The sequence below is a fragment of the Gossypium arboreum genome, chromosome 13, assembly GCF_025698485.1.
Source record: "Gossypium arboreum isolate Shixiya-1 chromosome 13, ASM2569848v2, whole genome shotgun sequence".
Lineage (NCBI taxonomy): Eukaryota > Viridiplantae > Streptophyta > Magnoliopsida > Malvales > Malvaceae > Gossypium > Gossypium arboreum.
In genome coordinates this window covers 14069196-14095116 of record NC_069082.1, presented here as the reverse complement: position 1 = coordinate 14095116, position 25921 = coordinate 14069196, and the positions used below count along the sequence as shown (strand labels likewise).

Here is a 25921-nt window from a genome sequence, read left to right as displayed (position 1 = left end):
GGAAGCAGATCAAAACAGTAAAATTTTGAACATTTTTTTTCTTTTTCGTGAATAAAGATTGTTCATTTAATTAAATTTCTAAACACAAACAAAGATCAAATTTATAACTTATAAAAGTAGACTTCCAAAGGATGCCATATTCGCATGGCTTATAAACAATAGTTATGATATCATTCTAGTATAATATATCCTATACATGCCATAAGCTAAATTAAAATCACAAGGTTTCTATAATAGTAGATAGTGTGATGAAGTGCTGACGACCCCCGAGCTGGTAATCAGAGTCCACAATCTATAAAACAAAGACAAAAGACAAACGGAGTAAGCTTACATAAGCTTAGTAAGTCTTAAGTAAAACGATAATTTTGCAGAATCAAATTCAATTATCATTTATCACTCGATTTTTCTAATCAATGAAGTCAATCTAGAGCTCCATAACGAACTATAATTTCAATAACCACATCATTTAGTTACCACAAATTATTTCATGATAATGACCAAAATGGTCAAATATTCGTATGCTCACAAGGCACACTTAGCTCATAATTACACTCCAATCTAAATGCCTCTATTATAGTTTAATCGAATACATTCTTATGGCATAACACATTGGCCAAATGTATCATAGTCACATGGACTGTGGTCACATTTGCATTCATACACTTATTCACATATGCATCGCTTTGTATACTTTTGGTCTAATCCGAATTGAAAATCACATACGAGTACCTGATATATTCCTGGCCAACTTAATGTACTGAACATCTTTAACTGTCGTTTCATTACTAAGCCTCATCGTCTTAGACCTTGCAGAAACCCCGTTTAACAATATCAAGAGATCTCACCATTCCGTCAAATAGTTCAAACCTTATGCACGCATATATAGTTTATCTATTTCTTCCAAATTTGATTCACATAGTCTTTCGCATCTAGAAACCTCATATCTACTTCTAATTCAATCAATCAAACTAAAACATAATACTTTTACCACGTTTAGTTTCCATATTTAGAAGCACATAGTAATATCATAATCTATCATGAATAGATTCATAGAGTCACTACTCATTTAGCATAACATATACTCTTTCAATAATCATAATCACTTGCTCAAACGTACTCGTTTCATGCACATACATGAATATATATATATATAAAAACTTAATTCCTTATTTCATAATCGCATCAAAACTTTCGAGTATTTCAACGTGGCATGTATTGAATTACGTGATGGGTACGCAAAGAACCAAACATAAACCTTATCACATATACGTAGGTTGACAAAATACAATCCTTCCTTGCATTTGTACATCTAGTGAATACAATTTATTCTCAATTTATAAGGCCTTTTGGCCGAATATGCACATATATAAATCTCAAAGACATACTTTTCTTTACTTAAAGCTCATACGATAAATTTAAATCAAATACTTTGTCATACTAACAACCATTGACCGAATAGATTATTCCCTTATTCAAAGATATAATAATCATTCCCACATATGTATCATTCTTTAATACTAATAATTCACCGAATCGTTGGTCGAATGTACACGAGTACATACATGAAAGCTTAGTATATACTACATTATACAAGCATACCAAGACTGATTAGACCATCCTCATTTTCGCAATAAAATAATCAATCACATATACGTTTTTCTTGAATGCTAGTGATTCACTTTGAGGTAAACTTACAAATGAGGAGGTAATATGTATCTGAACATCTTAAATGTATAGTACTTACTTGATGGTAGCTCACTGCGAACATTCAAGATCATAATCTTACTTAATTCACCAAAGATTAAGCTCGGGACTTTAAACCGGATACAATCCCAAAGATGAAGCCGGTGGTCTCTAACCCGGATACAATCTCAAGACAATCCATTTAATATATATTTATATTTTTACTAACTTTGGCCTCATTAAATATCTAATATTGCACACTTTTCACAATTGGTCATTCGGCCTTATCACATATTCACTTGCACATATATCACATTAACCATTCGGCCTTATCACATGTATGCACTTTCACATTCATCACATTGGCCATTCGGCCTTATCACATATACACACTTTCATATTCATCACATTGGCCATTCGGCCTTATCACATATACACACTTTCACATTCATCACGTTGGCCATTCGATCTTAAGCTAGATATTACGCCTTGTCATTTTATTTTGTCTTAGGTACAAAATCACATTAGTAAATTGATTCAAATACGTAAAATTTTCCATTCGGCCTTAGAACATATCATGGCCACATCATATTTTTCAATTTAGCCATTTCTATAATAGTATCCATTAATCAAAACTCAAAATAGGTTTAATTACTTAGAGACTTACCTCGAATGTCGTCGAACGACTACGGATCGGCTATTTGGTTAGTTTAGCTTTTCCCCTATCCGAATTAGGCTCCTTAAGCTCTTGAGCTTAATCTAAAACAAATTTAACTTATTAAAATCCCATTGTGCTTGCTTATGGCTGAATACCACAAGAAATTTAATAGGCTATATAACTACTTTTAGCTCAATATAAAATAATTGTACACATCTTTAATCACCTTAAACAAATTACTAAGTATTATAGAAAATCAAAGCATACTCATCGTTAGCCTTATTCGGCCATCTCAATACGTTCTAAGTGACCATATGTATATACGTCTATACTAAAGTGCTTTACATTAATAACACCATATCAACAATGTATAATGCCGACCCCTTTAAACCAATTATCCATACAAATATTATTTGTACACATTTCCTTACCTAAATTTCACATTCGGCAACCACTTAATCAACTTAACAAATTTTCTATACTTCAAAACCACAAGTAAATATCATAATTTGTATCATTACATCGATTAAACTAAATCATGCATTAGCTTTTAGCACATTCGGCCATTAAAGAGACAACCCAATTAACATTCAAACCTTTTTAAGCTTAGATTTCCTAAGGCGAATATCACATAAAACCTTTAATACACATGCAAAGTTTACACTTTAACTAATTATACATATACTAATAAACCGAATATTATTTAAACAGCCATTTGAATAATTCTTTATCACATGTTCACAATCGGCATAACCATGTTACAAATTCAATACATAAAAATCTTCTTATCCAAGGCTATATTTGACCTATATGTATTTTCTTTACAACCATTCATCAACAATTAAGCACATGTTTAATGGCCGAATGCACATACCTCTTACTCATCCTTAACAGAATTTTTTTTTATCAAGCTTCCATTTCCACTTAACTACGAACCATTTAAAACAATCAATATTTTACACATTGCCGAATGCATATATATATATATATATTCATCCAAACTCATAATTTCACAAGCTTAGCCTCATTTAATGACTACTTGTTCATCAAGACATTAAACACATCATGCATAACATACAAAGCATCCTTAGCCAAAAAAATACTATCACAAAACTTCCTTGGCCGAATGTCATCTTTTTCCATTAACTAGATTTTGCCATGGGCTTGCTTCAATACTTGAGACCACTCAAATAAATATTCAAACTTAATCCTTCATTTCATTTCTCATTTTAGCACATATTCGGCTAATATATAAATATATGCTATCAATTTAATTACAATTATAAATTTTCAACTCAAACTCATTCTTTACCTCGTCTTTCACCTTAATTCAAATTCGGCAAGTATATAAACATATATTAGCAATTTAATTATAGCATTTCACAATTAAGCACAAGTTTCATACTTCACTTTAATTGTGGCATACAATTTGCTCATTTTAATCACCTATAACCTCACTTAACAAAATTCCTAAAACCACATGCACTCATTTAACCACCTTTTTATTCATCAAGGCAATTAACACTCAATTTATAACATATTGCAAATTCACGGCCGAATGCATCAATATTTTAATAAACAATAATTTAGTTCAACTCCCCATTCAATTCCTCATTCGGCATCCGTATAATTACAATCTAACATTTAAAATATAATTTCCAAGAACTTGGCACAACCTTACTTTACACTTTAATAACCGAATGAAATTTTACTCAAACTTGCCCCTCATAGCAAATTTAATTAGTCTATCCTCATCCATAAACACTTATCATCAAAACATCCACAATCTAATCCTTGAAGCCATGACCGAATGCTTTATCAAATAAATTCACAAAAATTAACATATGGATCATGTTGTGAGCTTCAAAACTAACAACATTTCGCAAAAATTAAAAATAAAATACATGAAATCTCACCTTAATTCCCAACACCAAGTGACCGAGTGCCTTTGGTGTTCTTTCCTTTCTTTCTTGCTTAGTTACGGCATTAAGAGAAAACAAAGAGAAAAGTTTCTTTGTTTTTATCACCATTCTTTTTTATTTAATTCATGTTTTCAAATTATAAACTATTAAATATTATTTACTAAATATAGTATACACATAATGCCAAAATCATAACATCATTACCATCCACTAATGTTAAAAGTGGGCCATTTGACATGCAAGTCCACAACTTTAGTAATTTAACATTTTAATCACTTGGACATTTGCCTACCATATTTTTAAAGTTTCTCAAATATGTCCTTTTTAGCTAATTTCACATCCAAATGACAAAATTAAAATATGAAATTTTTACACATACTTATTCACAAATAATAAGCATAGAATATAACAATTAATTATTTTTGTGACTCGATTTTGTGGTCCCGAAACCACTTTCTGACTAGGGTCAAATTAGGGGTGTCATAGACAGGGAAGAAATGGTCCGGCTTAAGAAATAATTGGCTCAGGAATTCGAAATCAAAGACTTTAGAAAGTTACAATATTTCCTCGAAATAGAAGTAGGTAGATCGAAAGAGGGAATCTTTATTTCCCAAAGAAAATATATCTTGGATATTTTGAAAGAGTCTAGCATGTTAGGTTGCAAACCAACATAATCATACATTGGGAGTAATCACAAGTTACAAGTAAGAATTGGTGAAATAGTGGATAAAGGGAGATATCAAAGACTTATTGGATGATTGATTTATCTAGTCCATATTCAACTTGATATAACTTATGCGGTTAGTTTGGTAAGCCAGTTTATGCATGATCCTTGCAAAACCCATATGTAGCCAGTATTGCAAATTTTGTGTCATTTGAAGTCTGCACCAAACAAAGGTTTTCTCTTCTCCAAAAATAGTCATCTCAAGATAGAAGTATTTACATATGCAGATTGGGCTGGTTCTTTTGATGACGGAATGTAACAACCATTTTCAGTGAAATCGAAACAGTGGTTCGGGACCACAAATCTGACTCCACAAGGAAATTATTTTAATATTATTGCATGGTCTGCATTATGATAGGAATGTTGTATAAAAATTTCGTTAAGATAATTTTACCGATTACATGTCTAATTTGATAAAGGACCGAATTACATAAAATGCAAAAGTTAAATTTTAGTAGCTAAAAGAATCAAATAGTTATGGAATTCAAAATTAGAAGTCCTTATATGGTAAATAGACCATTAAGAGGAGTTAGTAGATAAGTATAATTATTCATCCATGGAAAATTAAATAAAGAAAATGACTAAATTGGAAAGTAAAAATAATTAAAGATGATAAGTAATAAAATAATGAAAATATCATCATATTATCATCTTTCCTAATTTTTTTTTACATGGAAACCCTATTTAGAAGAGTTTGAAGATAGCAAGCTTATTTGGTTCAATTAGGTGAGTATTCAAGTCTCGTTTTTAATGATTTTTATGTTTCCGAGATCATAATAGTTTAATCTAGCTATCTCGGGGATTAATTTGCAAAGTTATCAAGGTACTAGAGTTTTACCGTGGATGAATATGGATGAATTATAAAGTTTTATGGTAGAAAATGAAAGGTTGTTGATAGATAAACAACTTTTGTAAAGGAAATTTTGATGAAATTATGATTTAGGGACTAAATTGAAAAGTTGTAAAATTCCTAAAAAAATTCTGATTTTTATGAAATACATGGGCTGCAAATGTTATATGTAAAAATTGGCTAGGCTTGAAATAAGGATTAAATTGCATAAATTTCATTTTCCGAGCTTAGGGACGAAATCATAATTAGATAAAAACCATTTTGCCTAAAGATGTGAATTGGATTGAATTGAATATTAATTGTATTAAATTGAGTTAAATTTACTCGTATTGATCTGGATAAACTAAATACGAAATTGGATCGAGGAAAGAAAAAAGTATCGGATTAGTAGATTACAATTCACAAACACTTCTCAAGGTAAGTTCGTGTAATTAAATTGTATTTTTTTATATTTGAATTGAATGTTATGTATGTGAAATGTATAAAATTGTCATGTATAATAATGGATCACATATCCAATAATACCCGATAAGTAATAAGTCCTGTTTGGATAAATGAGACTCGATGGATACAGGGTTCCCGAATTGGTTATGGTCCTATATATGTTGCGGACACACCATAGCTCGAAAGAGTGTCCCGTTATTAGCCCTCTCGAGCTTCCCGTTAATAACTCTTTGGAGCATCCTGATTGGTTGTGATTCTGCATGTGTTGTAGACACACCATAGCTCTTATGAGTGTTGCGATATATGGCTTTTTGTGAGCTTCCCGATTAAAGGCTCTTTGTGAACTTCCTGATTAATGGCTCTCTAGAGTTTCCTGATATGGCTCGCTTGAACTTCTCGATATATGGCTATCCGGAGCTTCCTGATTAATGGCTATTCAGAGCTACCCGTTATTGGCTTATATGAGCCTCCTGTTACATGGCTCTTATGAGCTTCCCATTATACAACCTGGATAAGCTTCCTGTTATATGGCTCGAGAGAGAGCTTTCCGTTTATGTACTCGTATGAGCACTCTCGAATATGAATTGACGAATTTCAATTTTGTACACTTTGTGTGTACTACCCATGTATCTATCTATACTTTAAATAATTCAACGGGCAAAGTTCTGATATGAGATAATATGAAATTGAGACAAAATGTTATGAGTATATACTTGAAATATAAAGATATGAAGTGTTCATGTTTCATGGATATTTGATGTGAAAAGTATATGTATATTGAAATTGAATATTGATGAGCTCATAAATGTTTCTTGTTATTCATATGAATTACATAACTAACATGCTTGATGAGGATATGTGTTTAAGCAAATTGGCTTGAGCATTTTTATTTGCTTACCTTAAATATGAATTAAATGGTAAGTTAATTTCATGTTATACGAACTTACTAAGCATTAAATGCTTACTCTGTTTTATTTTCTCTGTTTTATAGTACTTTGGAAGCTCGTTGGGTTGGAAGCTTGACGGTGATAACTCACGCTATTCATCGACTCATTTCAGTATAAATAGTAAATTAATTTTGGTTATAATGGCATGAATAGGTTTAAATAGCTAATATAGATGTTTTGGTTGTAATTAGCCATTAGGATGGCTTATGATGAATATGTTTTGATATATTATATGAAATAATGTCATGTTTGATATGAGTGTTTAGTATAGTTAATTGATAGTAAGCTTCATAAATATGTCTATATGTATATTTGGTCAAATAGGTAAGTTTGGATATATGGATTTATGAAGTAATATCTCATGCATAAGACTTGATTTTTGGCTTGGTTTAAATGTCTTGGATTGGTTGTGTATGTGTTAAAGTGTTTATGTAGGTGAAAGACTAATTGGGTGAGAAAAGTGGCCTTGAAAATGACCTATTTTCGTCCACATGGGCGGAGACATGAGAGTGTGTCTCAGCCGTATGTGACACACGGCCTGGCACATGGGCGTGTGGTTTGGCCGTGTGTCCCCTGCATTTTTAAAATTTAAAACAGAATGTTCAGAATTTGCACACGGGGCTTGTGGCTTGGCCATGTGACCCCTGCACCTACACATGGCCTAGCACACGAGCGTGTGACTTGGCCGTGTGACCCAAGTTAGAAAGTTACACAGGTACAGACACAGGCTGGGACACGGCCATATGCCCCATTTCGAATGCCCACACGGCCTGACCACACGGGTGTGTGTACCCTGCACCTAGGAAAAAATTTGAAATTTCGAGAAAAATTCTCTTAGTATCTAATTTAGTCCCAATTTGTTTCTAATGTCTCATATAAGGGACTTTATGAATAATATCTGACATGAATGTTAAATAATATGAAATGTCTATATTTGATCTATTTATTCCGGTAATGCTCTGTAACCCTGTTCAGGTGATAGATACGGGTTAGGGGTGTTACACAAATGGTCTGCAACAGGTTATTGTACTATTGTGGAAGGAAACTTAGTCACTTGAAGGAGCAAGAAACAAAGTGTTGTGGCTCGATCAAGTGCAGAGGTTGAATATAAGGTCATGGCTATGGCTGTAAAAGGTATTGGAAGAGCTAAAGTTGTTGAACGAAAATGAATCAACCTTGTATTGTGATAGCAACACGGCCATCAACATAGCTCAAAATCCAGTGCATCACGATAGAACCAAGCATATCGAAATAGATCGTCGTTTTATCAAGAAAAAAGTAGCCAGCGGTGCTTTAATTCTATCTTATCTAGCATCTGAAAAGCAGTTGGTTGGTGTTTTTATAAAAGGGCTCAATTATAAAACTTATCATAATCTTCTTTGCAAGTTGGGCATGCGAGACATCTATGCACTAACTTGGAGGGGAGTGTTGAGAATCTTTGATTATTTGATAGAATTGAATAACATAATTTTAGAGATTACAATTGATTTTAGGATTTGATTTAGAGATATTCTTTTCTTAATTGATTCAATACTTCATGTATATATAGTTGTACACATTCTAATAAATAAATACTTTTTAGTGAGTTTTTTCTCAATACATTAGAGTATTCACCTCTAATTTAATCAAATAAAATTCAAAAAATAATTTAAAAAATAATTGAAGATTGAGGTTTAAAATTTGAAATTGAAAATTAAAATTTGAAGATTAAAAATATAAAATTGAGAATTAAGAATTGAGGATTGAAGATTGAAAATTGAAAATTTAGAATAGAAGAATGAGTACGGAGCATTTGGTTGAAAAGAATGAAATTTAGAGGAGTTTATATAAGAATTTTTTATGGCTGTTGAAACCTTACTAGTCGTTCTAGCATATTAATATAAATTAACCCCCTTCTCGCTGGCTGAAAAAAATAAGACTCGGTTGACAAAAACACAAGCAAAGACACTACTTTCTGTAATAAAATAAAAATAGGTAAATATTATTTTGGCTCTCCAAAGAAATTCTTAAAGTGTTGTCTTTGTGAAATTCGCAACATTTTTATAAAAATGGTCCAGCTCATTTTCACGTGACTATTAATGTATTATAGTAAAAAACTGTTCTGTCAATGAAGTTTTAAGGAGAGTTGCCTAGATTTAGGTCTCATTATGCGCAAACGCGATGAAATTATGTGAACTCTATCCATATTTATTTTGATCTAGCCTGGATTTGTAAACTCTTCAGCGGTTGGTTGCTAGTTAAAATTCAGGAATGGAAAAAAAAAAAAAGTCTTTGCAATTGCGATACTTATCTTTTTCTCCAGAAATATGCACAAGAAACAGATGCCAAAAGCTTCAGCTGCTCTTCGAACTTCATCTGAGTTAAATTAACCAAAAGCAAAAACCGGGACAATTTCGTTTGTTCTTTTTATAACAAATAGAGCTACAAATTACTGCAGCAGACAAACTATTGGTCCGCAAGATTTAAAAAGAGAAGATAGGCAACTAAGCCAACCACAGGGATAAATCTAAGATAACTCACTACACCAACTTTGCTTTTCTCAACATTTTGTAGGTTCTCACCAATCAACCAAGGCTGAAAGATTGTGTATAAACATATGTCCCAAATGAAGGCATAAGCCAGTCTTTCTGAACCTAAATAACTTACCAAGAACTGCCACCTGTCTGTTATGTTTCCAAACTCACCGTCCATTCGACCATAAAGAGCCCATATTGCAGAAAACACACATACAGCCCCACCAATTAATCCCACTACGGCTGCACCATTTGTCATCACGGAGCCTAGAGGAGAGAGCTTGCTAGGACGGCTATCTGCATCAGCTTCGTTCAGCCGGATTGCCATGTAAGGAATTAAGAATGCTGCAGCAGGTCATGGAGGAGTAATGCAATTAGATTCATCACATGCTAGATGGGTTATGTTATAATTTTGAGAGTATGGTAGGAAAAGAAGCGTACTGTTGGTGAGAAACATCTGCAGTCCCCATAGAACATCGAGGGAACTTTTGTATCTGTCCCTCTTGCGATCAGTGAATAACAATGGAGCAAACATCAGTGTCCACCCAATAACAAAGTTGAACAATCCCTCAGACATCTGATCCATAAATACTAATGGTATTAGATTAATAAGCCTATGTGTAAAACAATTAATTTCACCAAATAGTGATGCTTGCTTACAGGATGAAGGACTGGGGCATCAATCAGACGAATACCGACTACTCTGCCAAAAAAGGGTTCCAATTCCATTCATTGGATAGATCATCATCAAGGAAAGAACACAATAAAAAAAAAATTTAGAGAAGCTAACAGATTTCTTCTACTGAGAACCATGCAAGTATTAGATGTCTGTATGTACCAGCATTGGTCAAAGGCAAAATGAAGAAGAAATTGAGAGAAAGACCGATGAGTTCGTTTATTGTGTTGGAACTGATGGCCCATACAGGGTCTCCCTGGTTAACTCAAAAAAAAAAAAAAAAAAAAGAAGAAGCTTTCAGCTGCGAATAAAATGAAGAGAAAGTAGGAAAAGAAATAAAAGAGGAAGCTTACAGGAGCATAGGGAAGCAAAAAGAGCCACAAGATGTAAACAGCCTCAGCGGCCCACAGACTCAGCTGAAGGACTCGCCGAAGAGGACCATCCTGATCGCTTCCTTCCGAGATGGAGCTCAAGGCGGTGGACTTGCGACGGGACGCGCGGCAAACAATGGGCATGGAATGGAGGGTAGAAAAGGAGGTTGTGGGCCCTGTTTCGCCGTGATGTTTGCAGGGGTAGCGGCTGGGCAGTGGAGGAGGGTTGGAATTGAAGGGTGTTGGTCTTGGAAGAGCCCAGCAATGGGTTTGGCAGAGCAAAGATTGAGTAGCTAGTACAGCCATGGCCATGCCCTTCACTTACTCTCCATCCCCCAGCTTTGCTGATGAAAAATATGGCTGGATTGGTGATACGTGGTTCACTCATCGACCGGGTTTTCTTTATTATTTTTGAATTTTTTTATCCAAGTAATGAAAAGTGAAACGATGCCGTTTCAATGGCCCTTTCTTTAATACCGCCTCGGTTCTACCTTACACATGGCTTAGGTTTTTTTTTTTTAATTGTCTTCTGAGGGAAAACAAATCGTTCAAAAAGAAGAAATTATTTTCCCGCGCATTTTAATCTAAAATCGCCGATCGATGGCTCCGAAATCCGACAACACCGAAGGTACCACCGTCTATTTCTCTTCTTCATTCTTTTCAGATTCTAGGCATTGATTTTTGAATTTAATCCTAAAGGGAAATTTCGTTTATTACCCACTTATATTTTGTGTTGATTGATTGAAGCTCGATTCTTATTTTTTCTTCTTTCTAAATCTCTTTCAAAATTTATTTGCAGCAATCGTGCTCAACTACGTGAATGAGGTAAGCTTTTTTCTTTCTTTTGATTTCTGTTAAAGTCTTACGTTTAGATTCTAATTTCTTGTTCTGGTTTCAATTAGGTTCCATTATTTTATTCGTTATTTGGATAATTTATATTAAGGTCATTGTTAGAGGAAATTTAGTTATTAGACTCTGCATTGAAGTCTTTCTTTTCGTTATTTCTCGCTACTCACTTTGATACATTTTCCTTCATTTTCATCTTAATTATGTGGCTGCCTAACTCCATCCACACGTAATTGCAAATTACAAGAAAAATGATTATAATTATAATAAAAAAAAGGTTAGTGAGAGTATTCATTTGATGAGAGTAATTACGATGTCTTTTGATAATTTGTTATGAAGTGATATTTCATCTTTAATTATGTGGCTACTTAACTCCACTCACAACTGTAATAGGGAAAAAAAAAGATACCAATAATTATAAAATGGAGGTTAACTAGACTATTCATTTTGATGAAAACTATCTCAGCTTTTGCTGTACAATTTCTTTTAAAACGAAATTAAAAAAGAGAGAGGGGGAGAGGATTGAGATAAATAACCATTCACTGATAGTGCATTTCTGCAAGTACTTATGATTACTTGTTGAAATCTGTATTCAACCTGACGTTTCTTTTTATAAACCAGCAAAATCGGCCTCTAAATTCTCAAAATGTTGCCGATTCTCTACAAAAGTTTAACCTCAAAAAGGCTTCCATTCAAAAAACACTGGATAGTCTTGCTGATAGTGGAAAAATTTCATTCAAGGAGTATGGTAAGCAGAAGATATACCTTGCTCGTCAAGACCAGTTCAATATCCCCAACAATGAAGAGCTTGCTTCTATGAAGGAAGAAAATGCCAAACTGCAGGAACACCTTGATCAACAAAAAAAAGCAATCACTGAGGTTGAGGGAGGTAATGAAATGATAATCCTTGAACACCAGATTAGTATTCTGCTAGAAGGGGTAGCAGATACCTTTTTGAACATGTCAGCCCTTGTCTTAAGATTCTAACTTTTCGGTTTTACTTTTCTATTTCCTTATAAGGAAATGTTCTCAAGTTGTGTCATGTAAACATCGGTATATACTGTTGTTTCAGAAATTAAAAGCTTGCAGTCTAATCTAACTCTGGAACAGATTCATGACAAGGAAGCTAAACTGAGGAAAGAGGTAAGACTAATTTACCAATATAGGAGCTTTTCATTCCTCTTTATCAAAACTGGTTGCAGATGTTTCTGCCGAAGTAAGTGAGAAATATTTTTGACATTGTTTGTTATGCATCAGGTTAAGGAAATGGAGGATAAATTAGTTAAATTGCGTGGAGGAGTAACTCTGGTTAGGCCAGAGGAAAAAAAGGCAGTTGAAGCCATGTATTCTGAGAAAATAAGCCTGTGGAGAAGACGGAAAAGGATGTTCAAGGATCTATGGGATGCTATCACGGAGAACTCACCTAAGGATCTAAAGGAATTCAAGGTTCCAAAGCTCCATTCTTTTAGCAGTAATCCACATTTTGCACCATAAAATTTATCTTACATTGGCTTGTATTTGCAGGAGGAACTGGGAATTGAATATGATGAAGATGTTGGTGTGAATTTACAATCATTCTCTGAGCTCCTTCAGCATGGGAAGAAGCGGGCTAGAGGTCAGTAACTTAATGTGAAGCGGTACATACTTGGTCATCAACTCAGACTCAGATTTTGGTATTTCTCTGGAGATAATATGTTCAGATATTTGTAGTTTCTTCATCCTTGTTAGAGGTCTAAACTGTTACTTCTGTATCCCACAGAGTTCCTCTTTTAAATGCACGTTACATGCCTATGTTATTGTTAGGTCATTTATGTAAAGCTAGGTTTTATAGACTCATAACCTTTGGTTATTAATATTACAAGCCAAAGCATATTATTCTATGAGCAGCCTATTTGATCACAGTTTATAAATATGAAAAATCTTAAGTCTTAATCCATTATCTTTTCTGATGATATTCCCTGTTTAGATTGTATGTAGTACTTTCTATAGGAACCTGGTATAGTATAACAAAATAATTAGGCTTCACAAAAAGAATCATTCCAAAATATTCTACATTAAGTTTACATCTGATAAAAAATAACAAAAGAAATATCAAAGACCAAAACCAACTTATACACTCAACCAAAGCTATATTTGCAACTCCATGGAACTTACAAACATTTAATTTATTCGCGCTCCTCAATATCCTGTCACTTGGTCCAAGTCCTCGAGGAAAACAGCACCTTATTTATGGTAAAGTGTCATTTACCTTTCATCCATGTGTGCAGTGGGTTTTCAGGTCGAGTCTCCACCTTCAAGCCAACAGGAAAGCTTGAAGGAAACATCAGTCAAGTTTCTTTTCTGAGTGCTCACCATCATTATCTGTATCTAGGACCTTGCCTTTAAGCTTCCTTGCATTCAAATCAAAACTTGAACCACGGGAATCATATTTATCATCATCACTCTCATAAATAACCACTTCCTTCTCCAATAGCTTGAGTGGGTCCACTTCGTTGAATGACATTGTCCTAAGGTCTATGATTCCCTCTGCTGATCCTTCACTTGAAGGACTAGACATCTTGATTTCTGGTGCCTTCTTGGTATGATTCAACTCCACTGCTTGACTACCATGATTTTCCATATCTTTAGAATTTGCTTCTTGTTTGTCAAACACTGTGTTCTGTCGAGTATTAGGACCGTTCTGATCATCAGGATCATAGGAATCAGACCGAGAGAGTTCCACAGCTGCTCTTGCAGCTGCTGCTGCATAGGCAGCTGACTCAAAGGCTGCTTGAGCTGCATCGGCTACATCCCTGTATTTTCTCCTTGTTTTTATTGAATCAGAGAACTCATCATCATCTCCTGCATCATGACTTGCCTTAACTGATATCTCCTGCTTCTTGCTTACATCCAGATTTCCCTGTATTGATAACATAACCGGCATGCCATTCGTTATTTCTATATTCTAGTCAGTTGATCCTTATAGTAAATTACATACCTCGCTGGAATCAGTGGTTTCCTCGAGTTGTAAAGCAATGCCGTACTCGGCAGCAATCTGGTTGAGCACATTCCTTCTGCTCTGCAAGTCTGGTTGTCTGGTTGACAGCTTCTGTATAATCTGTGGAAGCCAAAGAATTAAGTTATAGCATACTGCAGAATCTGTATTATGCCAGTGAAAAAGTCACTCACATTTCGCAAGATTTGTTAGGATCTTATAATATCAATACTAAAACTCTGAAATCTGTAGATTTCCTTCACAAAGCAACCACTAGTAAGCACAATGCAATCTCAGGAACACTGTTCAATTTCAGATGCTACCAAAATCTAACAATAAGGTTCTGGTATATACTAGTTTTTAAAGTTAATAGATATATTGATGAAATCAAGACTTACCTTAGCGTTCACTCCACAATTGTTGCGCAGCTCGATTGCACGAGCAGCGAATTCTTTGCCGTAGTGAGATGTAAAAACAGCACGAATCTCTAGAAGCTCGGGAAAATCCCCACACCTTGAAGATGCAAAGAGCAAGCCGGATATAGCCTCCTTGAGCTCGTCAGGGCATACTCTGCAACAGAACACAAATTGAGGATTATCAAGAAATTTGAAAACCCGATAAGGAAAAAACAAGGAAATGATGGAGAAACATAACCTGTCCTGCTCAATGAGATGGAGTCGTTCAATAACCAGATTACAATACCCTTCAAGTATAACGAAGACGTCCAACATGTTTTGCTCCTTGATCACCTGGTCAACCTGTCGAAACAAACCCTCCCCCCCACCCCCCAAAAACAAGGTTAGAATTTAGACCCAAAGAGAGAAAAAAAAAAACATATTTTCCAGAAAAGAAAGATGGATGAAATGATTGTTACTCTAAGAAGAGCCCGATCATGATGGGCAAGTTGAAGGAGCTGTACAACATCGGAACGAGCTTGGTTGCAGCGAATCTGATGCTGGTTCTTGAAAACAGCAAGACGAGAAATGGCAAGAGTGACTAGTGATTTGAACTTGGATGGCTTGAAGCCTCGTCCAAGCAATGCAGCAAGCTTCTTTCCCATAAGCTTTTGCCAACTGCAAACCTACCTCTCTCTGTGTGTGTATGTGTGTAACAGGAGAGGAGGCTTTTAGCAGAAGAAAGTGAAGAAACAAGGCAAGGCTTGTGTGATGTTGTGTTTTTACGTCCCAACCAGAGGGAGATAAGATAGGTAGGCAGCGTAGTTTATATGGGACCGGTTACGTGTTCCATGCGATTTCTTGAACAGCCATGTCATTTTTATAAAAGTCAATTTATTATTTCAGTCCCTCTACTATACTCAAATACGGAATGTGGTCTCTACACTTTAATTTAATATTATTTGGTCCCAACTTTATAATATCCTTAATTAGCCTAATAGTTAATACCATTAACTATTTTAGTTAAAATTTATGTAGACTCATAAAAAAAAAAAAACGCTTCTTTCAGGTTTCAACATAATAAATTTCATGTCAGCCTGTTTAGCTAGAATTTAGAAATTTCTTTCTTTTTTTTAAATAATAACAATTGAAATAGTTAATTAAATTAATTATTAATACTAATTTATGATATTATAAAAGTAAATAGACAAATGTCAAAATTACACAAACTTTGATTCAATATATAATATCACACATAAACTTTTATTTGGTGTAATTGTACATATAAAATTTTGATTGTGGTTTGAGTATATACACGAAATTTTAACTGTAATTCTTGTAAACATGTAAAGAAGTAAATACATTAAATTTTTTTATAGTAGATAAATATAATTATTTGTGCATTTAATATATAAACTTAAAATGATGTTATATAAATAATTGTTTTAATAATTTGTGAAAATTAGATAAAATTAAAATTACACGAATGAATTTACAAAAAAACAAAAATCTATGTATAAGATTACAAATGAGACCAAAGTTGATGTATTGATTTGAAATGGGAAATTAAATGTAAAGACTAAATTTACGTTTAAGTATAACAAGCTGACAGAAAAACAAAATTTGACCTTTCTAAAACAAAATTAAGAATGCGAAAGTGGGAAACTGAAAAAGAAAAGAAACAAAGATTAAGACGCGGTTGGGGCGTCAGTTTCGAGTGACACGCTTGAAATTGACCCCGATCCTATTTTATCACTACACAAGCATTTTCAGGCACGTGAACAACAACCAAAGGGGAAAAAATCACAACATAAATTTTTTTGTAGAAAAATGGAATTTTCTTTTTTGTTCGAAAATTAAATATTAGATATTATTTTTAAAAGAAAAATATAGATAACTAATGTGTCATTACAGCTTTTCTTTCCTATTAAAAAATAGAATTTTTTTAAAAAGAAGCGTGATTTGCACAAAGGGCAGGAGAGCGTAGCCGCTGGGAAAAACCTGACTTCAATCAGAAGCTTCGTTTCGTTTTCTGTCGTAAAGGACTTTCCGTAAGAAACCAAAAAAAAAGAAAAAAAGTATTAGTACAAAAAATGTAATAAGTAGAACAATTAATTGTTTGTTTGTTTCAATTTAATTAATATTAATACAATAAAATTGTTATTAATGGCGGACAATGAACAAGCTACGGCATTTGTTAAAATGGCCGACGTGAAAACATAGATACTTCCGTCAAATCTTTCTTGATAACCCATGCATTCAACTCAGGATTTTTCTTTTTGTACAAAACATTTTAAAACAGCAAATTAATTTCGGTAAATTTGATATTATGTAATGTAATAATAAGATCAAATCTTGGAGTGATGATAGTAAAATCAATTAAGACATGTGTCTAAACGTAATTATTATCGCGTAATAATGTAATGTGTGTCTTTATTTAAAGGATTATTTTTGTAATATTTATTAAGTCAAAATGTAAATATTTATCTTCATTGGAGTGCTTTCTTTTCCTCACTAGACATACCAAATGGATAAAATAAAACCTAAAGGAACCCTAAGACTTTGATTGATTTTTTCTTTATCTTTGTTATACGTGAAAACAGATAGCAAATAAATCATTGGTAAAACTAGTAAGAAAGGATTCGTGTTGATATTAGTTTAGAGTGATGAGACTCCATTTATTTACCACCGTAGTTGGTTTGACACCCAACAAAGCTAGACATGACATTTTATAATTTCCTCCTAATTAGTTTCCTTCATTTAAAAAATGATAATAATTATCCCCATGCTTCAAGAATTTATCCATGAAACAATTAACCATTTCTTTATTGGCTGATAAAATAACATTAGTCTATCAGATTTCTCATGCAACTGAAATTGTAAAATATTCACTTAATGATCGTTAACCGCTATAACTTAACCTACTGCTTCACATATTTGGTTTTGGAAATCTAGATTAGTGGTTTTCCTTTTCTTGTGGGAAAAAGGGGTAACCCGATTTATTTGAATCAAAATCTAGTTATAATTTTGTTCTTTCGAATCATATAAAGAAATTGAAAAGCAAAAAATATCTTTTATTTATAAAAAATTCAACTAAAAACAAATAGAAAAAAAAAAAAAAAGAACTTCCAAGTTAATTATTTTACTGTGGTGGGTTTGACGTTAAAAGAAAGCAAAACTAATAAGCAAAATACAAGAAAAATGAGTCTTCCTTCGTATTCATACTTAACAGCACACAAACATACAAATTTATATAGGTGCAGGGGAAAACCACTATTTTCTAATTCCATTCATCTGTGCAACCGTTGTTCCTCCTGAATACGCCAAACCCCCAAAAGCAGCCTCACGCAAAATATCACAGAAGCCACAAACTAAACTGTTGCTTTATTTGGAATCACTGACTCCCATTGCTTCCATCAAAGAGGCCATTCAAGTCATCACTACCACAGCCTTCTCTACTCACGGGGTACTACTACATTACTTACCTAAATTTTGTGTTTCTAAACCCAAATTTCAAGTTTTATTGAGAGAGAAACAACAGGAGGCAAGAAAATCTATCACGTTTAGATTAAAAAGAAGACCCATACAACACATTTAGGTTAGACTGTAGCGTTTCCAGCAGAATTTAAAAAGACCACACACTTACAAGCTCACTACAAGTTTTAGACTAGCTTACACATTGCACTAATATTGATCAATATGCACATTAGTACCACTCGAGCATTATAAGTTGATGTGTTGCTCATCCAAAAATTGGACAGAGTTCCAACCTAAGCTTTTATTTCCATATGCATTTAATTCCTTCGTAAAATCTATGAACAAGAAGATTTATAGGTGCATCAGTCCTTCAAGGACAAGATTTTCCTCGTCAACAACATAGAAAAAGCCTCATTATCAACTTATTTATTTTTTTATTATGATGGTAATTTAGAGCCAAAGAACAAGAAAAGCTTCAAAAGAAAAAACAACGAACCCAGTTTCAAAGCTCAATGAGTAAAGCATAAGGCCCTACAAGCAATACAACTTAATAAGTAAAGGGTTTCTATGTCACTTTACAGCACTAATATTGCTGGCAATTTATGTTTTCAACAAGATAACAGAAGGAAGCACAGGAAAGTTTTTAACAAAGGAAACACTCCTATTGCACAAGATTTATTTCTTCAGCAAGTCATTAAAATTCAAGGGTAACAAATGAAGTTACAGGGTAGAAGGATCAGGCTTTGAGATTTGATAAGACAGATTCTAGAGCTCCAAAACATTTTAAGAAAAGAAAGCTACTGGAGTTCTCAAGAAAACGCAAAAATAGATAATGCTGATATAATGATATTGAAAAATACTTACAAGAATTGGGGAGCACAGGCTTTACACCCTAAGAACAAAATAGAGAGGATCACATTAAAACATTAATGTTTTCAACAAGAAAAATTGCAAAAAGATAGAGGAACTAGGCAAATAATTACTCACTGAGATGGACTTTGACTTCAAGCTGACTCCTTTACGACCAGTGCAAGTGCCTCCAGGATGATTGAGCCATGGATCAGATATAATGCAATTTCATTAGGACATGCATATCTCTAGAAAAGGTCAAAAGAATTTTAAAAAGTACATCTCTAACAAAACGCAACAAAAAAATATCAATATAATCACAACACATAGGCACCACATAAAATTACCATGGCACCACAAAAGCATACATAGGATACAAAAAGGTTGGCTGGAAGCAAAGTATGGAATAGTAGTGACCAAAATACATCTCTCTAACAAAACCAAAGAATCAATATAATCAGTTTTTAGGGCGTCAAAAACAGCTCCAAATAAACAAACCAAGGTACCTTCTCCTGGGTGCCTTTTAAGCTTTTAAGCACTGGAGGGTTGCCTCAAAGCAGTAGCAGCTATCCTGAATGAAAAATCAAATTAGACTTCCCAGAGCTCAAACCATTCTGATAAGATAGAAAAACAAAAGTGACACATAACTAGAAAATTAACAAATGGAACAGCAAAACCAACAACAATAAAAGACCAGTAGAAACTAAAATAAAAGGGCAAATAGGAAGGAGTCACCTTGCCAAGTTTAAAGAACAAATTTTGTTCTATAAACTCATAGGAAACTGAATATATTTTTCTCATTATTCAACAAAGTTCAGCAGGTAAAAAGATGACAAATTTTCACAATGGCCATATCAAGAATGATTACAAGAGATAAAAACGCCTTTGGCTAGTTGTCTTACAATAGAAAAGTACATTCCACTGAAAGAATCGCCAGTAAAGAGTACTCCTGACCAAACATCAACCTTTTGACTTCAACCATGCCAAAAACAGTGCCCAAAGCTCTTTGTCCAGCACAGAGAAGATAAAAGACAGAATTCCCAATGATTAGATATCTAAATATGAGTTAGGTCATAATGTACAAATATCTAGCGCAACACATTTCTGGAGACATAAAATCAGCAACATGTTTCACTTGCCCGTGATGAATGGATGAGCCAATGCCTGAGTAACTGTCATTCTCTTCTCTGGATCAAGCACAAAAATTTTTTCTAGAAGGTCTTTGAAGTTGGCTACCATCTTTGGATCCTCACCTGGAGAGCCAACAATAATTGAACTGATATCTTTTGGCTTTATGTTAAGAATCATCCTCTTTATACTCTGAAAGGCATATTTAGATTCTTGGTCAAGACAAGGACAACCATGACAAACAACTTATATCAATGTAACAGTACTAAGCATTTCAGAGGGAAAAAGAAAACCTTTTTAGTAACAGGATCCTCTTCTGTAGCATGAAAATTCAGATCTTGATCAAAGTGTTGTTCTGTAAATGCTCCCTTAAAAGAAAAAAAGGAATAAAAAGTTATCAGCACAAGCAAAGAAAATTACATAATACAAGCAAATATTGTATATTAAAAAAGAAAATGCACAATATTTTTCTCAAAGAACAACTCATTCATACAAATTGACCATGTACCTTACGCAACATCTTCTTTGGAAAAGGACCTTTGAGTTCCATATGAAGACGTAGCATGTCATTGTTTGTTGGACCAGGGAAAAGAACTTTTCCAGTATATAGCTCATACAAACAGCAACCAACAGACCAGATATCCATTGGATGATCGTAAGGCAAACCAAGAACTGCACCATGAAGAAATACAAATAGAGGACCTTAACCAAAAGATATGGAAATATACAAATATCATCCAACAAAAGTAAATTATCCAGCCACCCTAAATTGTAAAAGCTTCATGTTGAGACTTACTAATTTCTGGTGCACGATAAAAGCGGCTAACAAGGTATGGTGTAATTTCATTTTTACCAGCAAACATGGCATTACCAAAATCACAAAGCTTCAGCACATTTTTTGCCTCATTTACCTGAAAAGAAAGAAACGTGTCAAAGTCAACAATCAATTGAAAAACTTAGCCACAAACATGAATGAAAAACATAATACATACCAGCATGTTATCAGGCTTTATATCACAATGAAGAACACCACAGTTTTTTAGATGCTTAAGCGCAATAAAAAGTTGCTTAGCATAAGCTCTGACAGCAGTTAGTTTAAGACCAATATTGCGACCAAACTTCTTGAGAACTTCACGCAGATTCATATGAAGAGACTCAAAAACTAAACAAAGATGATTCCTGTACTTGAAACTTGACAAAAAACGAACACAATGTCGCTTATCATCTGGATCTGCACCTGCTAATTTTTTCAATATTTGAACCTCCAGCTGACCAGCCTTGTGCCTGTATCAAACCAGTATTAATACAAGCACGTAGCAGGAACAAGGTTGGAGAACTTGAACTCTGTATAATAGAAAAATAACATAAGAATCAATGAGAAAGTTAGACCACTCACATCGTTTCATTATTACGAATGATCTTTATAGCTACTTCTTCGGAAACAGTAGCACCAGCCTTAAGATCCTTCGCACGTACAACCGTTGAAAAAACTCCTTTTCCATGAGCAGCAGTTACTTCATATCGGCCATCAAGTATTTCACCAAATCGATAGCCTGGACAGAAAGAACAGCAGCAAATGAGCTTAAACATATACCAGAGAATTTTGTTTCAGTTATATGAAACATATGTATCTGCGTGTCTATTTATTTGTATAACAAAGTAACAACTAGAAACTTACTATAATATCCTTCAGCGTCATCCCAATTGTCATGAAGACCACTCCTTATAACCGGCAAACCATCACCTTTACCCTACAAACACACCATTTATAGATGTTTTTAAGCCTTATTGTCCCAGCTCTCAACTTAAATATAATATAGTAAATAAACAAACTTCAAACCATGCATGAGAAAGCATTTATGCTAGGAGAAAGCCAAATCATGTTACTAAAACGTACTAAAAGTGAACAAATAAGAGCCTGTTAGCCACTTAGAAACTTCAAGTTATTACAAATATACACGACAAAAAGGGATAAGAAAAAGAGAAAAAAGAAGTCAAGAAGTGAATCCAGACCTGAGATACCAACTTAATCAACTCATAATTAGTACAGATACACAACAGACCAAAGCAAATAGCCAAATCTGATACATACCAATTTACGAACTCCAGTAGGTGTTTCCCCAAATATATCATCACAGAAAATATCATCTGACCTCTCACTCTGCACAAATAAATAAATGGAAATTATACACCTAAATAGCCTAAAAATAAAAGCCAAATTCAGCACATCCAAATTAAGATCTTAAAGAAAGAATGCAGGTTGAGAATGTAAAATTCAAATGAATTAGAATAGAAAACCAACACACCTTCGGGGTACCTTCACCAAGCCCAGCAGCACCAGATGTCCTCTCCGAAGCAGCATGCCCATTTTCTGAAGGTGACTTCTGAACAGACAATAATGGATCAGCAAAATAGATATCTTCATGCCCACCAACGACATCTGGACCAGCACGAGTAGCAGCTATTATTTGCCCATTATTCTCTACAGGCCTATTATCTGGTTTAGATAAAAAGTTTATTAGCTATTTGTTACAAAGCATGTGAACACTGCATTACGCTGCATCAGAGCTCAATAAAGCTAAAATAACAAGTTAAAAATAAAAGTTCATGGGAAGCAAAAACCTTTATTTACATCCGCTGCGAGTGACTGTGTCTGTTGCTGCAACGGCTGACACTTATATTTCTCTAAGATGGCTTGCCTTCGCTTCCTACTTTCCTCTTTAATCCTATTGAGTTCTGCCTCTTCCTCCTCCTCTCCAGCAAGTTTTAACGTAAGCCTTTCTTCAAAATCGTCTTGCTCCTCTTCATCTCTGAACAAATCAGATATATACGAACTGATTAGATTACAATAGAACAAAATACCATGAAACATCTCTTTCAAATGAGGTATACCTTTTTAGTTTATCACCATGTCTTTCCAATGAATCGATGTTAGAACCATGAACCTTTACTGTTTCATTCTTCCTTGTTCCGTCTTGATAAATTTCTGTTTCATCCCGTTTCGAGTGAGAATGTTTCTTATATCTATCTCGATCACTATAGCCATCATTTTCAATTTCAATATTCCTATCTCTATCCCCACTCCTGTCCCTTCTCCTTTCCCTCTCCCGCTCTTGGTTCCATTCTTCAGTTTTTTCCCTTCTCCTATCTCTATCTCTATCATAAGCACTGCTATGATCCCTGCTCCAATCTCTTTCCTTCTCCCTCTTCCTATCTCTATCTGCTTCTGTATCCCAGATCCTATCATGCACCTTCTCCCTTCTCCTTTCACCATCTAGATCCCTGTCCCGGCTCTTCCCTCGCTCCTTCTCCCTTCTCCTTTCCCTCTCCATTTCTCTCTCCCTACTCCTCTCTCGCTCCTTCTCCCTTCTCCTTTCACCACTCATGTCTCTATCTCTACTCCTTGCTCGCTCCCTCTCCCTTCTCCTCTCACCATAAATCTCCCTGTCCCTGTTCCATTCAACTCCCATCTCCCTTTCTCTGCTTCTGTCGCGCTCCTTCTCCCTTCTTAATTCCCAATCCATCTCCCTTTCCCTGCTCCTCTCTCTACCATGTGTCCCCATGTTGCGATGCCTTTCTTCACCAACATATCTGCCATAACTAGCACTTCGTTCTCTTTCATCATTCCTAACTAAGTTTCTACTACCATGTTGCCCATCCTGACTAGGATCGCGTTCGTGACGGCGACTTCTATTCAAAAGAGCCTCCTCATCCACTATGCTTTGGGAACGTGATCTTTCCCTCACAATATAACGTGACTCAGATCTACTCCTAGTATAATCATAACATTTTGAATCAAGAGGTGAGCTAGCTGATGTCTTGTATTTTTCCCCAGAACTTTCAGAGGACAACGAGTTTCTTGTGTCGCTTAATTTCTTGTCATCAACCTCTTTGACATCCTCATGGTAATTCTTTTTCTTACCACTTCTTGAAGGTGAGCTATTGATATGATCATCAGAGAGAACTCTGGGGACCAATTCTCCTTGAGACTCAACACTTAAATTTCCAGAGAGCCTAGCATGATTATGCTTCCTATCTTCACTCTTGTCACCAATCCCTCTTACTTGCTCATCCACAGAATTACTATTTTCGCCAGCTCCCTTCAAAAAAAGACAATGCAAAAAAGAAATTGAGTGCACAAACTTGCAACGCATCATTCTAAAAAATTGAAAGAACAGTAATTACAAGCACATATATGCAACAACTGTAACCAGCTCTTACAACTGAATAGTAAGACATCAGTCTCTACTGAAACGCCTAGGAGGATACTTCTTTTTGCAATTCAAACATTTTCTTTGTGTGGTAGTGCATATGAATGGGATACTCACTCAGTAATCTAACAAGCTCTCACAAACCACAGATTCATTATCCCAATTTTATAAAAATATAACATAATCCACGAATATATGCAATAAAGGTCCGTCAGGTGACCGAGAAGAAAGGGCTTGATGAAAATTGTCAAAATTTCCAAACTCAGTCAGCAAGCAACCAAAAGAATAACTTCTTTCAAGTACTGCCCAACACTCGAATTTCGAAATTTTGCTTGATAAAAACCAAGTAAAAGGGTAAAAATATAAAAAATTTTAAAAAAATTCCCATTTGAAACTAAAGAAAGAGCTCGAGTGTCTTCCCAATTTCTCAGTAACTAAACGGCAAATGGAAAACACAAATGATAGTAATCACTAAACACAGCCGTGACAAATTAAAACAAGCAAGGGAAAACTGAACACACCGGATCCGAAACATCCCGGCCATCGCGAGATTGATCAGCCTTGATTTCGGCGGTCGGTTCCTCATCAAGAATCTCTCCTTCCTCGACGTCATCATCAGGTCGAGGAATCGAAGGAGGAGGAAGCGGATCTTCACCACCATCTCTGGCTTCGTCCTCGTGCTTTTTGCTGCGGTGGCGGTGGTGACGATGTTTGTGGTGGCGATGCTTGTGGCGTTTGGAGGACTTATCGGTTTCCTCTTCGTCGGATGGAGAACGATGGTGCTTCCTTCGATGAGAATCTGTGGTGTCGCTAGCCATTGGGAATTAATTGCAGAAAATCTAGGGTTAAGATTAGGGTTTTTTCAATGTGTGATTGTTTTTCTTTTAATATTCTTGGAGCGAAAGAAAATAGTTTTACCCTTTTTTTTTTTTTGCTCGTTTTCGTATTTATGGACTGTTTTCTGGCTTTGGGATTTTGGGCTGCTTGATTTGGGGGCCGCTGCTCTTTCGTACGTGCCGGTTTGAAGCGTGTGGCGGCTATATAAATATAATCTTTTTCTTTTTTAAATTTCCAGGGATACAATTTGTAAGGACTAAGCAATTAGTGTGTTTGGTTTAAATATATCAAATTCTCTTGCGAATTGAGTTTAATTCATTTACTATAATGTAATAGAATGTAGATTTAAATGCGTTAAAGCACAAATAAAATTATTCAAAAAATATATCAAATCCTTCTTATATTTAAAATTAAAT

At 34.6% G+C, this 25921-nt stretch overlaps 4 protein-coding genes across 8 annotated transcripts; 1 reads left to right on the top strand and 3 right to left on the bottom strand.

Annotated features, from left to right (window-relative positions):
* Positions 1-9566: 9566 nt before the first annotated feature.
* LOC108462971 (uncharacterized) lies at positions 9567-11202 on the bottom strand. Its single transcript, XM_017762893.2, has 5 exons — positions 10771-11202; positions 10580-10673; positions 10402-10439; positions 10183-10318; positions 9567-10086 (listed from the first exon to the last, which is right to left on the bottom strand). The coding sequence occupies exons 1-5, from the start codon at positions 11098-11100 to the stop codon at positions 9674-9676; spliced, it is 1011 nt and encodes a 336-aa protein (XP_017618382.1). The 5' UTR covers positions 11101-11202; the 3' UTR covers positions 9567-9673.
* A 70-nt stretch (positions 11203-11272) lies between these two features.
* LOC108463334 (homologous-pairing protein 2 homolog) lies at positions 11273-14023 on the top strand. The gene is made up of 6 exons (XM_017763285.2): positions 11273-11416; positions 11588-11613; positions 12256-12523; positions 12707-12777; positions 12892-13080; positions 13159-14023. The coding sequence occupies exons 1-6, from the start codon at positions 11389-11391 to the stop codon at positions 13255-13257; spliced, it is 681 nt and encodes a 226-aa protein (XP_017618774.1). The 5' UTR covers positions 11273-11388; the 3' UTR covers positions 13258-14023.
* Positions 13615-15844, bottom strand: LOC108461438 (uncharacterized). Of its 2 annotated transcripts, none has more exons than XM_053024242.1 (5): positions 15483-15844; positions 15263-15381; positions 15007-15178; positions 14612-14731; positions 13615-14533 (listed from the first exon to the last, which is right to left on the bottom strand). In XM_053024242.1, the coding sequence occupies exons 1-5, from the start codon at positions 15666-15668 to the stop codon at positions 13958-13960; spliced, it is 1173 nt and encodes a 390-aa protein (XP_052880202.1). In that variant the 5' UTR covers positions 15669-15844; the 3' UTR covers positions 13615-13957. The 2 variants fall into 2 exon arrangements, with proteins under 2 accessions (XP_052880202.1, XP_017616766.1); XM_017761277.2 differs by having other exon boundaries at positions 15263-15366; positions 15483-15840.
* A 2269-nt stretch (positions 15845-18113) lies between these two features.
* LOC108463828 (uncharacterized) lies at positions 18114-25661 on the bottom strand. 4 transcript variants are annotated; one of them, XR_001868168.2, is made up of 16 exons: positions 25190-25661; positions 23350-24557; positions 23080-23267; positions 22764-22954; positions 22550-22618; positions 22136-22208; positions 21854-22010; positions 21450-21741; positions 21254-21368; positions 20966-21129; positions 20751-20825; positions 20232-20649; positions 19836-19900; positions 19468-19517; positions 19345-19372; positions 18114-18815 (listed from the first exon to the last, which is right to left on the bottom strand). XR_001868168.2 is itself a non-coding variant. In XM_017763760.2 (12 exons), the coding sequence occupies exons 1-12, from the start codon at positions 25484-25486 to the stop codon at positions 20461-20463; spliced, it is 3018 nt and encodes a 1005-aa protein (XP_017619249.1). In that variant the 5' UTR covers positions 25487-25661; the 3' UTR covers positions 20087-20460. The 4 variants fall into 4 exon arrangements, 1 of the variants encoding a protein (XP_017619249.1); XR_001868170.2 differs by having other exon boundaries at positions 19836-19895; XR_008277662.1 differs by lacking the exon at positions 18114-18815 and adding an exon at positions 18895-19011.
* Positions 25662-25921: the final 260 nt, after the last annotated feature.

Coding starts and splice junctions, on each gene's coding strand:
- LOC108462971 (XM_017762893.2), bottom strand. CDS start 11,100: ATGGCCATGGCTGTACTAGCTACTCAATCTTTGCTCTGCCAAACCCAT. Junction 10,440..10,579: donor TTTGCCTTTGACCAATGCTG/GTACATACAGAC, acceptor TTGGCAGAGTAG/TCGGTATTCGTCTGATTGAT. Junction 10,087..10,182: donor GCAGATGTTTCTCACCAACA/GTACGCTTCTTT, acceptor GACCTGCTGCAG/CATTCTTAATTCCTTACATG.
- LOC108463334 (XM_017763285.2), top strand. CDS start 11,389: ATGGCTCCGAAATCCGACAACACCGAAG. Junction 11,417..11,587: donor GAAATCCGACAACACCGAAG/GTACCACCGTCT, acceptor ATTTATTTGCAG/CAATCGTGCTCAACTACGTG. Junction 12,778..12,891: donor AAGCTAAACTGAGGAAAGAG/GTAAGACTAATT, acceptor GTTATGCATCAG/GTTAAGGAAATGGAGGATAA.
- LOC108461438 (XM_053024242.1), bottom strand. CDS start 15,668: ATGGGAAAGAAGCTTGCTGCATTGCTTGGACGAGGCTTCAAGCCATCC. Junction 15,382..15,482: donor ATGATCGGGCTCTTCTTAGA/GTAACAATCATT, acceptor GGTGGGGGGGAG/GGTTTGTTTCGACAGGTTGA. Junction 15,179..15,262: donor CATCTCATTGAGCAGGACAG/GTTATGTTTCTC, acceptor GTTCTGTTGCAG/AGTATGCCCTGACGAGCTCA.
- LOC108463828 (XM_017763760.2), bottom strand. CDS start 25,486: ATGGCTAGCGACACCACAGATTCTCATCGAAGGAAGCACCATCGTTCT. Junction 23,268..23,349: donor CATGGTGATAAACTAAAAAG/GTATACCTCATT, acceptor TGATTTGTTCAG/AGATGAAGAGGAGCAAGACG. Junction 20,650..20,750: donor AGGATCCTGTTACTAAAAAG/GTTTTCTTTTTC, acceptor TATGCCTTTCAG/AGTATAAAGAGGATGATTCT.